At 32.6% G+C, this 14,463-nt stretch overlaps 1 protein-coding gene across 8 annotated transcripts in view; it reads left to right on the forward strand.

The window, feature by feature from the left end:
• Positions 1–14,463, forward strand: part of LOC114326119 (cadherin-87A) — a 1,008,603-nt gene that overhangs the window by 989,278 nt on the left and 4,862 nt on the right. For all 8 annotated transcript variants that reach the window (XM_050651140.1, XM_050651141.1, XM_050651145.1 and 5 more), the window contains 4 exons: positions 780–955; positions 2,267–2,626; positions 12,885–12,984; positions 13,039–13,200. In XM_050651140.1, the coding sequence (XP_050507097.1) occupies positions 780–955; positions 2,267–2,626; positions 12,885–12,984; positions 13,039–13,200 (798 nt within the window). The remainder of the gene's footprint in view (positions 1–779; positions 956–2,266; positions 2,627–12,884; positions 12,985–13,038; positions 13,201–14,463) is intronic.

A 14,463-nucleotide genomic window follows, 5' to 3' on the forward strand; every position in this document is an offset into this window, starting at 1 on the left:
TTGTATCCGATCCAGATGTCTCACTCTTGCGTACAATAAATAGGTAACATCTTTTAATTTGACCCTGTAAAATGCCTTCTTAAGGTCCAAGAAACATAAATATGCCACTTTGTTGTATTCTAATGATTTCTCTTGCACTTGCCTCATTATACATATAGCGTCAGTGACCTAGGGTTGACCTGACCTAAAATCTTCGGTAATCTGCCCTCTTACGGCGATTTTCTATTTTGTATTTTCCTTAGTGCGTCCTTTTCCTCTCTGTCCTCAAAATTTATTTCTTTACTTGTGTTCATTTCTGGTGTTGGTGGTTCATGTTTCATGGAGATGGTTTGGGCATATAATTGCTTAATTTCCTTTTTTCCAGTCTCCTGGAATTTCTTCTGTGGTTCACATGTCTGTTATTAGTTTATGAAATCTATCTATCACTGTGTGTTCTACAATTTTGAATATTTCAGCTGGTATGTTGACAATGCCTGGGGCTTTATCATTCTTCGGTGCTTTAAAGGTATCCATTATTTTCTGTCTTGTGGGTGGGTATTATGTTAATTCATTACTCTGGTTCTGATGTTCTGTTATCTCTAAATCCGCTACTGCATTCGCTGTGTTTGTTTGTATTTGCCCTGTTAGAATTTTTTTTTAAATTCATTACATTTACCTATATATTTTTTATTCCATTTACTTTTTAGTATAATGATAAACCTTAACTAAACCATAAATAACTAGATATGTTTGTAGGCTAAAAATAGTACCTTTATTTATCTGTCATTGATATGTTTTAGGTTTGGATCTTTGAACCAGAACAACTGATTAGAGTAATCCTATCGCGACCAAAGGAAGAAGTGATAAAAGAGAAAGAAGAAATTTTAGCAGAATTGAGCAACGCTACACAGAGTCTGGTCATTATCGATAAGATTAGATATCACATTGATGATAATGGAGTAAAAAATGAAGACTGGTAATTAATTTTTAATATTTACTCTCATTAAATGTTAGACAACATAAAATAATGTTGGGGGAAATAAGTCACTTATCAGCATAAGCAGTATATGTCGACCTAATAGCAGTAGAAGTAGGAGGTACAATTCACAACACTACATTGCCATGTTTGCAGTAGCCCCTCTTCGTTGATTATTAATTCATCATTATTTTTCCTGAGTACAGATACTCAGTTAGGTCTGAAGCCTATCTTTTCTTTTGACACCGATTTGTAAAATGCTTGACTGTTGTCTATTGCTTTCCATTTCTTTATAATTCTGTTAATTGTATTTCGAAGTTATACTTCTTTAGGCGCGGTTGAGAGTGAATTTTTATTATTCTGTGCGCATGCGCACATAGACAGTATGGCGTTAGTTGCTAAAGCTTTCAAGTTATGTATATATCAGTGCAAAAAAAGGTGTGAAAAGAATATATTAGTGTTTTTAGTAAATATATTTATTATCATTTTTGTGTCTTTGGATTTGTCTTCCTCGGGAATAAGATAAGTATTATTCAAACATTATATTTATACTTCTTCACTTCGTGTGTTTGTTACCGTGAATTGTCATTATGTCCGAGAAACTATATAAACAGGGATCGTGTAGTTATTGGTAGAGCATTCGGTTACAGATCGAGAGGTCTTGGAGTCAAATCCGGACCATTCCTTTTCGTTTTTTTTTTAATTTTTGGAAAGTGGTAAGCATTAAAATTAGTTTAATATTTAAATAAAATAAAAATAAGCTGTTTAAAGTATATTTATTTCGTTGAAATCATATAATAGAAGTATAACTTCTTACGTGAGTACAAAGTACACACACATTTTCTCTCTCTCTCTCTCTCTCTCTCTCTCTCTCTCTCTCTCTCTCTCTCTCTCTCTCTCTTTAGTTTTCTTGTTTCTCTTCGTGATGTTGTATAGTTTTCTTTACTTTCTGTTGTTTCTTGTTGAAGCATAATGTTTCTCTTTTTCTGTGTCTTGTAGTTTTTCTGGGCATTCTTTATTAAAGCATTTCCTTGTAATCGTCCTGCTTTTTCCTTTCTGCTATCTCTGTAATTGATTTTTGCCGTTACTGCCACTGACTTTCGACGTAATTTCTCTACCATATTTAGATATCTGGTCTAATATATTGACGAATTTTACGTGAAAGGTATTACTTACATGAGAAAATAGCAAAAACGACATATTATTATGTATCCCTGAAAACGTTCTTGGGATGATAGAAAAGATAGCTAGTAAAGATAATGGATTATTACCAACAAAATTAATAATTATGTAATATTTGTTCATTTGTAGGTCCGATCTCTACATTCTTGTAGTCAATCCAAAAACCCAAACGATCCTGCCAGTTCCAGACGTCTTGAAGACCATAGACTCGAAGTACGACTTTCTAAAAGACTACTATGCTGGTTTCGCGATAGAAAACGTTGTTCCAGCCTTCATTACAGAAAAAGCCGAAACTTTTGACTCTGCTTTAGTGGCTCTGATAGCTTTACTAGTAGTGCTGATTGTTGGTATTGTCACTTTCATTATAATATGCTGTTGTTTGCGCCACTGGGTTCTATCTCCGACGGATCTCAAGAAGAAAGATGCTTTAATTAAGAAGGCTATCATCGATGACTTGAATACTACTGAGAATCCCCTCTGGATAGAGCAGTAAGTATTTTTTTTCTTTGCTTACACAAACATACACAAACACACATTTGTATCTGGGACTTTTCTCTTTTCTTTAAGAGATGTCGCTACGGTGTCCTAAAAGCGGATTTTAAACTAGTTTTGAAATTCCACTTAAATAGACAGTTTGGTTTCTTTTTGATTCAGAGGCTGGCTTGCCGAGAGGGGGGTACAGCCGGTACATTTTACCGGGGCCCGGCTATGTAAGTGGCCCGGCTTCGACCAGACCAAAGACGTAATTTTTCTTGTTTTTTTTTTGCTTCTCACTTTATATGCATAATGGGTTTAGTTAATTCTCAGCTATATTATTTAATATGACCTTTACGTCTATTTTGAAATATAGGGTCTAGTATTGAGGCGACTGATAATTATTTTGAGCCCGACGCAATGTTTCGCTGTGAAATATTTAATATTGTCATAGATTATAATAAGCAACTTAACCAGAAGATTCAATGCAGCAATTGAAATTCATTGACTATTTGACATTTTATGGACATTCTGAGATGAAGATAACGACAGCATAAAGAAAAAATTTATATATTGCGCGAGATTATAAAGAAGACGATACAGCGATATACAAGGATAATATTTGTGAATCTCAACTTTCTCCAATAGATTTACTTAATAAAACTAAACATCCCAAATTGGAATCATTATTTCCTAACGTCGTTATAGCGTCAAGAATATTTTGCACATTACCGGTGGAAGTCGCAAAAGGGGAAAAGATCCTTTAGTTTTCTTTCTATCATAAAAATGCTATGAGATCTAAAATGAAACAGGATCAGTTAAATGGCCTAGCAACTTTGTGTATTGAGAATGATTTGGTAAAATTATGCGATTTTTCGAAAATTATAAAATCTTTGCTAATCAAAAAACTCGAAAAGCTCCGTTATTGTATATATATATATATATATATATATATATATACATTATGTGAATATATATATATATATATATATATATATATATATATATATATATATATATATATATATATATATATATATATATATATATATATATATTATAATGAAATGGTGGATGTGTGAATTGTTCGTAAGGGGATTTTTCCACATTCTCTATTTCATCTGTTTGATTTTATATATATATATATATATATATATATATATACCCCACCATGTTTCACTCTTCCATTCATTGACATTTTTCATATGTTAGGTCGTCCGACCGACATAGCTCCACAGTATATGGAGGAGCGAAAGAAATCAATGTAAATCGATTTAATTTATCATATTTCACCTTTCTACAACTTTTTAGAGGGACGACTTATTATGGTTTTTTTAACATTTTGTATAATTTAGTTTGAGACATGACCGAGAGTTGCGGCGGCGCCACCGCTCTACGTATATTGACTGCAGTATACGAAATGTAGGTATTTCCGATGGTAGGTCTTCCGCTGAATATATGTTTATATTTTTACATAGCATAGGTATTCCGCAAATCGGGCAACACTGCATGCAATTAAATCTATTTTAGGAATATTCGACTGTTGGTCTCTCGCGTCGTTTATCGCCTAATATCTTGAAGTATTAGCACCGTTTATTTATGACTACCTATATAGTGGTTTCATAAATAAATGCGTGTATAATTTTTCAGTGTTTTTTTATTTTTGATGTTTTTTGTTTCTGTTTTTTTTTGGTTTTGTTATTTTTTCCATTGTTTATTAAACTATGTTTATTTGTGTGTTCATTCTAGTTTTTCAGTGGATTTAGTAGTTATTTTTTATATTTGTTTTATTTTGTTTAATCTTACATTTGATTTAGATGTGTGTACATATAATTCTATAATATAGATCAAAACATACATTTCGCTATTCTTACTATTATATTAATTAAAATTAATATAGTGAGTTTTAGTCCACGACAAACGCATGGGCATTTTAATTCCAATTATATTTATGTAATGTATTATCGTTTATTAGTAAATATACCTGTATTTTAATAATTAATACATACATACATAATCGATTGCCTCTTATACCCATAGGTTATATGCTGCTCTCTGCAAATTTCCGCCACTTCTTCCTATCTGCTGCTAAAACTTTTGCTTCTTTCCACGATGTTCCTCTTTTCTCCAGTATTACATTAGTGTTCCAGCTTTTGCTTGGTGTACCCCTCGTGCTTTTATCCACTGCTTTGGCCTCCCATGCCATTTTCACTTCTATCTAACCAGTCATTCTTATCATGTGTCCAGCCCATTTAACGTCTTTTCTTTAATTTTTTCGTTGAACGATTTTACCTGTAGTTCATGTCTTATATCTTCGTTTCTTCTTTTATCTAATCTTCTTGCTCCCACCACTATTCTAAACTATCTCATTTTTGTAGCTTGTAATCTTTTTCTTTGTCTGTCGTTCAGTACTTACCAAGTTTTCTGCCCCGTATATTTGAATTGTCTGTATAATTAATAATATTAAATATATCGTGTATATTTACCTATCAACGGTATTATTTATATTATTTTAAAGTGCGCATGCTCCACTTGTCGTGGACTAGTCCTTGACTGTCTCCGCGAACACACTTAATAGTACGGGATCCGAATAGGAGGTCGAAATGTACCTACCCATCTGCTTGCCGGATGAAACATTTTTTTTATTAAATTTCATACATAGACAAACACTACCAGCAAGGGTTGCCTATCAAAATCGTGTCATAGCTATCCTTAAGGGGGGCCGTAGGGGTTGAAATCAACATTTTAAGCACATTTTTTTGAATTTTTTTTTTGAAAGTATGAGAGAATAATTTTATTTTTAAATTAATTAAGCATATTAAGTATAATTCGAAAACTATTTAAAAAAAATTCAAGAAAAAATATTGAAAAATAAGCCAACGGTGGACATCAGAATTTATCATTGGACCATGGTAGACAAAAAATTCAAAAAGATTTTATTAGCTTATGACTTCTCGAGGTAACGCTGTCAAGTTTCTTTTAGTTTTAATGATCTTTGACTTTTTAGTATCACTCAGAAGACAAAACAATGAAATTTTTTACAGAAAAAAGGGTGAAAATCAACATATTCATTATTTTTAAACAAAATATAAGCATAAAACAAAGTGTATTACGATATCTCGACAGTGTTACCTAAAGGAATGTCTAACGAAAATATGTACAAAATTCCAGGTGAGTTGGTCAAGTGGTTTTTGAGTTACAATGTCTAAAGTCTTTGAAAATAGCAGTTTTGAGAAAAACGCTTTTAAAGTATTGTCAACTTTTATTTTCATTTTTTTTTTGTCTGTCAAAACATATAGTGATGCAAACCGGAATGTTTTTGAATCGCGGGGTAATTTACAAAAGAAAATGAGAACAGCTGTTGATCGTTTCTCACTAAGCTCAAGCGCGCTGGCGAGAAGATACTGCAAACCGAGTCGAAGGTAGGAAGATAGTGTTGAATATCCCTATCTTCGGCTCGCTTTGCAGCAGGTTCGACAAGGAGGCCCAAAGGTTCGCGTTAGCACGCTTGAACGTAAGAACAACGGTCAGCAGGTGTTCTCATTTTCTTTTGTAAATTACTCCGCGATTCAAAAAGATATTCCGGTGTACATCATTTGACGATTTGACAGACAAAAAAGAAATTGAAAATAAAAGTTGACAATACTTTAAACGCCTTGTCCTCAAAACTGCTTTTTTCAAAGGCTGTAGACATTGCAACTCAAGAACTACTTGACCGACCCACCTGGAATTGCGTATATATTTTCTTTAGACATTCCTTGAGGTAACGCTGTCGACATATTTTTTGCTTTATGCTTATTATTTAACAATAATAAATATGTTGATTTTCGCCCTTTTTTGTGCAAAAAACTACGCCCTCCCCCTTAGGGATTGCTATGACACGATTTTGATAGACAACTCATGCTGGTCGAGTTTGTCTATATATGAAATTTAATAAAAAAAATGTTTCATCCGGCAAGCAGATGGGTACATTTCTACCTCCTATTCGGATCTTAGACTATATGTCTGTATAACAAATTTAATCAAAAATGGCAAATAAATATTACATATTAACGTCACATATTTTAAATGTGTATATGTTTAATGCCAAATTGTGGAGTCATGCACGGAGCGAATAGTTAATTTAATGTATATTTTTTTTTCGGCGAGTACCTACTCAAATCTCAGCGTTCAAGCTTAAATAACGAGAAAACGGTGCATTTTATAACATACACTTACTTAACACTTGTCAAAGTACTTTGAAATACCTATTAACTGAGCTACAGAAGAAGTTGATAACATCCAAATTTATGCTCCAAACATTTTTCCAAGCAAATGTTATTTTTTTTTTCGTAACTCCGTTAATTTTTATTATATCAGGTTGATCCAAAAACCATTTGAAAGGCAATTTTAATAGCAATAAAATTTTATTAAATTTAAATACATTTTTTAAAAGGATTAATTAAAGGGCCCCGGTTACATGGTTTTCGCAGTAAAATTTAGGCTTCAAGTGTTTCTGTCTCGGTTATTTTGTATCCTTCAAAAATAAAAAAAAAGACAAGTAAAATCTTTGCTAACAAAGAAACATAAATTTCGTTCTGTGTCAAAAAAAACTCTATAAACAGGTCAAAATTTATGATGTCATTACTTATGCCAAAAATAAAATAGTCGCATAGGGATTACTAAATATTTAAATTTTTGTGGAAATGGCGTCTGTTTTATTTTTCACTTTTTCCTAAAAAATCGAAAAGTTCTTCTATTAAAAGTTTTTTCAAGTAAGGAATTTATTAGATGTTTAATAATTAATTTTATTCATTTTAAGTTCAATTCTCTCTTAAGGCTGGAAGATGAGTAGGTTTTCTTGAGAGGGGGCTGTAGCTCAATAATCAAAATGCGCCAATTTTAAGAGTTTAATCTTATACTTTATATGCTATACGAATTATATCTGCGGTACAATAAATATTTTAATCTTTTCCAACGTTTTTCTCTTTGTTGAATCAATTAAAGGGTTGTTTGGGCGGTTAAGACAACGATGACAAGACTACGATGATATCTGTTACATGACAAGAAAGCTAATAGAGGAATATAGGAAATGGAGACTAGAGATCAAAGAGACAAATAATATATGAATATCGATGGAACGCAGCAGGACTTGCTACTAGACGGAGGAGAAATAATTAGTAAATGTAACGATTATAAATACCTGGAGCTAAAACCACGAAAATCACGAACACTGGACGGAGCCATTAAAAACGGAATATTCAGGGCAGGAAAGCAATTACGCTTTTAAACTCAGTACTCTGGGACAAGCAGATAAACAATCAAAACAAGAAATAGATCTATAATACCGTAGTATAAAGCATTATAACGTACAGCTGCACAGTATGGCATATAAAGGAAAAATCAAAACAAATGTTAGAGGTCACCGAAATGGATTTCTGGAAGATCAAGAAGAGAACATGTCACCAATGAACGGATACGAGAAATAATGAAGGTCACACATACAATAAATGAGGAAATCAACTAAATATAACTAAGATGGTTTGGTCATGTACAAAGAATGGATGAGGATAGAATCCCAAAACAAGTACAAAACTCTCATATATAGCTCGTAATTTATTGCAGTTGTTTTTTAATTTGTGCAAAGTGGGGGGACCAGCCCAATAGGGGTATGACAAATACCTACCCCAAGAATAAAGAGAACTTATGAATAAAAAACTGATGATGTTCTCTAATAGAATCTTACGAGCTTCCAGGATCTGATTATAATACACATATTTATAAATAGAATAGATGCCTACATTCTTTATAAGTATGGATTTTTCTAGTTGAAGAATTTAGGTCCGGTCTTTTCACCTCCGAATAAATATTTATCAGGAAGTTTATCCGGCAGATTACATGTAAATCTGTCAAATAAACCTCCGGATAACTTTTATTCGGAGGTGAAAAGACCGGGCGTAAATGTTTTATCAATAACTTTAAGATTCCAAACTCGTTTTAGGGCAAATGCTGAAGTAAAACATAATTTACTAAAATATCTTTGTTATGTTGATTCAAATTTACGGAACCCGAGTTAAATAACAAAAGAATAAACAAAATTTACACCTTACAAGACATTAATATTATTTTAGAAATCGACTTTTTCATTAACGAAAGTAGGTACATAACGCAATTAAACTAAAACAAAATATACCTATAACGTTTTAAAAACAGAGATAATAATATATTTATAATAATTATTATCAGATTCACCACAAGTATTCATTTCATTTAAATGTTAAAAACCACAAAACAAAACCAAATTAAAGCAAAGGTATAACATCAAAAATAAAGCTTAAACAAACGCATCACTTTGAACAAACAGGTGATTTCATGACGTCACAGTTCCTTTAAAATTTTGCCATGGCGAGACAAACGTCTAAATCTGGCAACACAGGTTGGTTAATCTATTAAATGCATTTTGTAACAAAAATATACTCAGGAAGACCGAAACCTGTTAGAAATGGATAATGTAATTATACACGTGGAAGATTCAAACATTGCACAATGTAAGGAGGAGAGAAAAATAGTAGATTAAAAAAATAACAAAAAAAAATGATTTATATTTTTCCACACTGCATAGCATAAAGGTGTTTCAAGCGATATACTCAAATCGAAAAGTACATATACTCACTCCTTCTGGGAGACGACTTATAGCTGCTTTCCGAAAGGAGGAGTTAAACATACTGGGGTGTATATATATATATATATATATATATATATATATATATATATATATATATATATATTCACTATAATTAAAAATATAATCAAAATTTAATAAAAGTTTTATTTGAAATATTTTTTATTACATACTTATTTATTATTGATAATTTTATTTCCATAAAAATTAAACAATGTGTTTCGCTCTTCACTTTTTGCCGGGGCCCGCTCTTCATTTCTGACCGGGGCCCGCTCATCCCTCTCGGCGGCCCTATTCAGAGGTGTTCACGTAGCCCTACTGAAGACGTCTAGAGACTGAAATAGCTGTCTAGAAATGGTGAATATCCTCTGAATCGAAAGGAAACAAACTGTCTTTCATATACAGAAACACACATTTTTTTCATGAAATAATGTTTTAAATTTACTAGGTGTCCCATAGTACTTATATGGGGTGTGCTGCTCATGAATTTTTCCTAGCACGTCAGGTTTTCAGGCAAAGTGTGATTGAAATTTCCGTAATTTTTGTAGTTTTCTTTTTGCGGATTTTTGTGAGCGAGTCTCTCTTCAAGCTCCAGCAGTAATCAGCCATCATTCTAATGTACCATCTTCCTTAGTAACGTATCTCCATCTCCTTTATGTCTCGATGGAACCTCTCCCCTGTTCCTCGCTGACAGCTCCAATATTTTTGAGTAAATAGTCAACGTAGGCACAATAATGGCACAGAAAAATTCTAACCTGGAGACCATATCAACACAAAAGACGCAGGGGCAGACCTCCTATGAGATATACTGTATTTGACGCGATAAAACCTTTCGATAAGATGCTGGTTGCAAGTGATACAAACGTGTGAAAGATATGAATTTATTGACTGTAAAACACTAAATTAAACAGTAAAATTAGGGTAAGTCCGTTACACTTTCTGTCTAAAGTTTTGATAAACACGACACGACCACTTTGAAGAGATACGATGCACGCTAAGGGATTGTTTCACCCATATGACTTTGGCCGTGGTGTGGCGAATGCTTTACGAACCTTTCTTGGCTATTGCTTCTTGGCGACTGCCCTTATCGTATGAGGACATGTGGATATATCGATATAAAAGTACCACGTTGCCACGTCATAAGAAAAGGCATTAAATTAAATAAACTAGAAGAGGGCATAAACATATACAAATGATATGAAATGGACTGCCGGGAAAAATTGGCTACAAGTAGCGTACAATAAAAAACAATGGAAAGGAAGAGTTGAAGAGGCTTATGTTCAGATGTGGACGTGAATGGCTAGACGAAGAAGAAGAAGTCAATGTAAGAATCAAGAAAATACAGTTTATCACTCATATTGCATCCTATCAATAATTTTTGACCATGTTGGCTACAATTTCTTTGTAGTTTGGCTTGTTGCCAGGCTTGTTGTTTCCAAGGAAACCGTCTATGACTTCTGCGAAACAACTCCATGCTTCAGATTCATCCTGAGTCATTATATTTTGGAACGATCTGTACGATGTTCAGATTCAAATTTGAGGATCTACAAAAGTCCCATCTTTAAGTTTAGCTTTGGAATGTACAGGAAATTTGTGGCACAGGTATCTAAAGCAGTTACTTCGTCTATATTTAAAGCTTTGACAAACTGCTTCATCAATCCTAACTTTACATGAAGGCGAGGCAAAAGAACTAATTTTGTGTTAACTAACATCACGCTGCACATTTTTTGTCCCCGTACAAGTCTCTCTCAGAGTGGCCATTCTTTCTTAACGCAATGTAAATCCTTAACAGAAGTGAACAGTGCTTAACTGTTCATTCGCACAAAAAACATGGATACTCAACATTACTTATATCACATTCCAACCAGTTGCCAACCACATTCGTTATAATTTATTTTATTTAAACTTTAAAAAGGGGTAAACCCTGTAGTTGGCTGTATACCTTCGATATAACAACGTGGAATAAAGTAAACATTTCTGTTGTATGTAGGCATATGAATTTATTAAAATTGTTAAAATTTATCCACAAGGGAGTGGGAGTACAAAACGTTTTCGGTCAAACTGACCGAATGTATTTCATCCTTGCTCGAAAATTGCACAAGATATTGCCTTGTGCAATTGTGTGTATTAAGGCAATACCTTGTGCAATTTTCGAGCAAGGATGAAATACATTTAGATGTGATCTTTAAAATCTTAAGACATCGACTTAATGTGGACTACTTTTTAATATAGAATGTAACAATAATGTAATTTAGAGGTTTTTACACCTATTGAAGTGGCTAGTTACAATTACTTGTACACTGGACGTAAGTAATTACATTTTCTATTTTTTTTATTGTTAAAATTTATCCACAAGGGAGTGGAAGTACAAAACGTTTTCGGTCAAACTGACCATCATCAGTGTAAACCTGGAAATAAGTGAACCACTAAGATTAAAAAGCAAAAGGGTGACATTTTGACAGTTGAAAAAAAATTAGAAAACCTAGTTACTTACGTCCAGTGTACAAGTAATTGTAACTAGCCACTTCAATAGGTGTAAAAACCTCTAAATTAAATTATTGTTACATTCTATATTAAAAAGTAGTCGACAGTAAGTCGATGTCTTAAGATTTTAAAGATCACATGTGAATGTATTTCATCCTTGCTCGAAAATTGCACAAGATATTGCCTTGTGCAATTGTGTGTATTAAGGCAATACCTTGTGCAATTTTCGAGCAAGGATGAAATACATTCACATGTGATCTTTAAAATCTTAAGACATCGACTTAATGTGGACTACTTTTTAATATAGAATGTAACAATAATGTAATTTAGAGGTTTTTACACCTATTGAAGTGGCTAGTTACAATTACTTGTACACTGAACGTAAGTAATTACATTTTCTATTTTTTTTTTCAACTGTGAAAATTTCACCCTTTTGCTTTTTAATCTTAGTGGTTCACTTATCTCCAGGTTTACACTGATGATGGTCAGTTCGACCGAAAACGTTTTGTACTTCCACTCCCTTGTGGATAAATTTTAAGAATTTTAATAAATTCATACGCCTACATACAACAGAAGCGTTTACTTCATTCCACGTTGTTATTTTATTTAATAATAGCTCAAGATTCTCATACGCTTCTTTGATATACAGAGAGTGGGAGCAACAGGCACCAATGCATAAGTATTACCATTGTGCAAGAAGACACACTTCAGACTTCTCTTTACGAATCAATAAACAACAGTTTAATCAATAAACAACAACAAACTTATCTTTCAATCGTGATTCTAAGACTTGTGCAGGATCCTTCGATAGGTCCAAAAGTCTCATTAAGTAATTTAGTTTTGTTTGGGGAACCTGTTGGGTTTTAGTACCAGTTGACATGATCAGTTTATCAAAGAATTTTTTACATACAGAAATTTCACCCTTAATAATCTCACTTTTGTAAGCTTGTCTCTTTCATTATTATCAACATGTAACTCATCCATTAATATTTAATCTGTACACTTGGCTCTGTTTAACTCAGCTGCTTTAATCCCCTTCTTTTTTGTATCTAACTATTTAGTTGTGATCAAAAACGCTTTGTCAGTCACTATAATGGAAAACTTTTCAGAATGTATTATATTTTACAGAAAACTGAAAATTTATGAAGAACAAGAGCTCACGATGCAAGTATTCAACGAACCGGATCCAAATATGGTCAACAGAAGAGACAGCGATGATTACGTAAACGTAAGTATTAAAAAAATAGTAGTGCAGTTTTCTTTAACATAAAATTGTTTTCAGGAAGACAACGCCTATGCAACAATCCAACATCCCACCAGGAGATCATCATCACATTTGGCACCTATAAATGGAGCCGACGACCTGGCAGATTACGCCACTCTCTCGGGGCATCCCCATAATCGGAATGGTAGTAATAATAGTTCATTAAGGGGAGGTTCCAATGTAAGTAATGCCTTTTCAAAAAATATTATTAACTAAAAAACATCTTTGACTTACTAAGTATGTGAAAGTTGGCTACGAAAAAGTACACTATTAAACATCACAATTAAAATAATGGTAAAAACACACAGGACAGACCTACTAAGTCATTGCACGTAAAATATATTTTAAATTAAATTGAAATATTTGACATCTTTTTTATCATTTATCGCATTAGGTACTATTTTTTCTAATTTCATGGGCTTCAGAAGTTCCCTCTTTTTTCTGTTCTGTTCAGTTGTTAGGATCTTGGTTTATTAAAATCAAAATTTATGTTTCTTTTCGTTTTCATGTTTTGTGAGGGCTGTTGGGTTTTATTTTGTCATATTTGTGAGAACATACTCTTGAGTTAAGTAGCTGACTGGTTTGTCCATTATATACCCCATCGCAATTTGTTCAGGGAAATTTCACATACAAAATGTGATGCGAAGAAGTTTTAGTTTTTATTTATGTAAAATTCCTTTTCAAAAGATTGTGCCCTTTGTGAACAACTGTAATGCTATATTTAGACAGAAAATCGGTTTATTTAAGTAAATGATTTGTTAATTTATAGTCCTTTTCGTTTTATAAATACTTATTCCTTTTTTTGACCTATCGGGGATATGCAGAAGTCATCCAGTTAGTCTGGGCATATTATCGGAGAATAGGCCATTTTTGGGAAAAGTTATTTACCAGCAATTTTATTGCTGGAATCGAATCTTATGATTGTATATATTAATAATATAGGTATGCAAAGTCCGCAGATAGTGTGCTCCTTTTTTTATAAATAAAATGGCGCCCAAAAATCGTGTTTGTTTCAATTTTTGCTCTATTACTCCAAAGATTTTAACTTTACAGCAAAAACACTCAAATAAAAATTCACTGTAATTAAATTCTGCATAGAGACGTGTTTTTCCCGATTTATTTCGACGAAAATTTTTCCCGGAAAATGCGGGTTTTTCCAACAATATCTTTAATTTTCAACTAAAATTTTAGATAAGTAATTGTTTATCAATAATTAAATAACTTGGTAATATAAAATCTCTTTTCGTATAGATTATAATTCCAGAAGCCGATGGAAATTTAATGAACAGTTTACCAACAATTGAATTGTTAATTAAAAATTTACAGTTGCTATAATAACCACAATAATTATGATACATAAGAATAACTATGATTTTTGTATAAAAAGACACTGGAGCAATTTTCTTCATTCTTTTTTGTTCCAAGTAACTCGAGTAGAGCCAT

The sequence above is a fragment of the Diabrotica virgifera genome, chromosome 5 (assembly GCF_917563875.1).
Source record: "Diabrotica virgifera virgifera chromosome 5, PGI_DIABVI_V3a".
NCBI classification, from domain to species: domain Eukaryota; kingdom Metazoa; phylum Arthropoda; class Insecta; order Coleoptera; family Chrysomelidae; genus Diabrotica; species Diabrotica virgifera.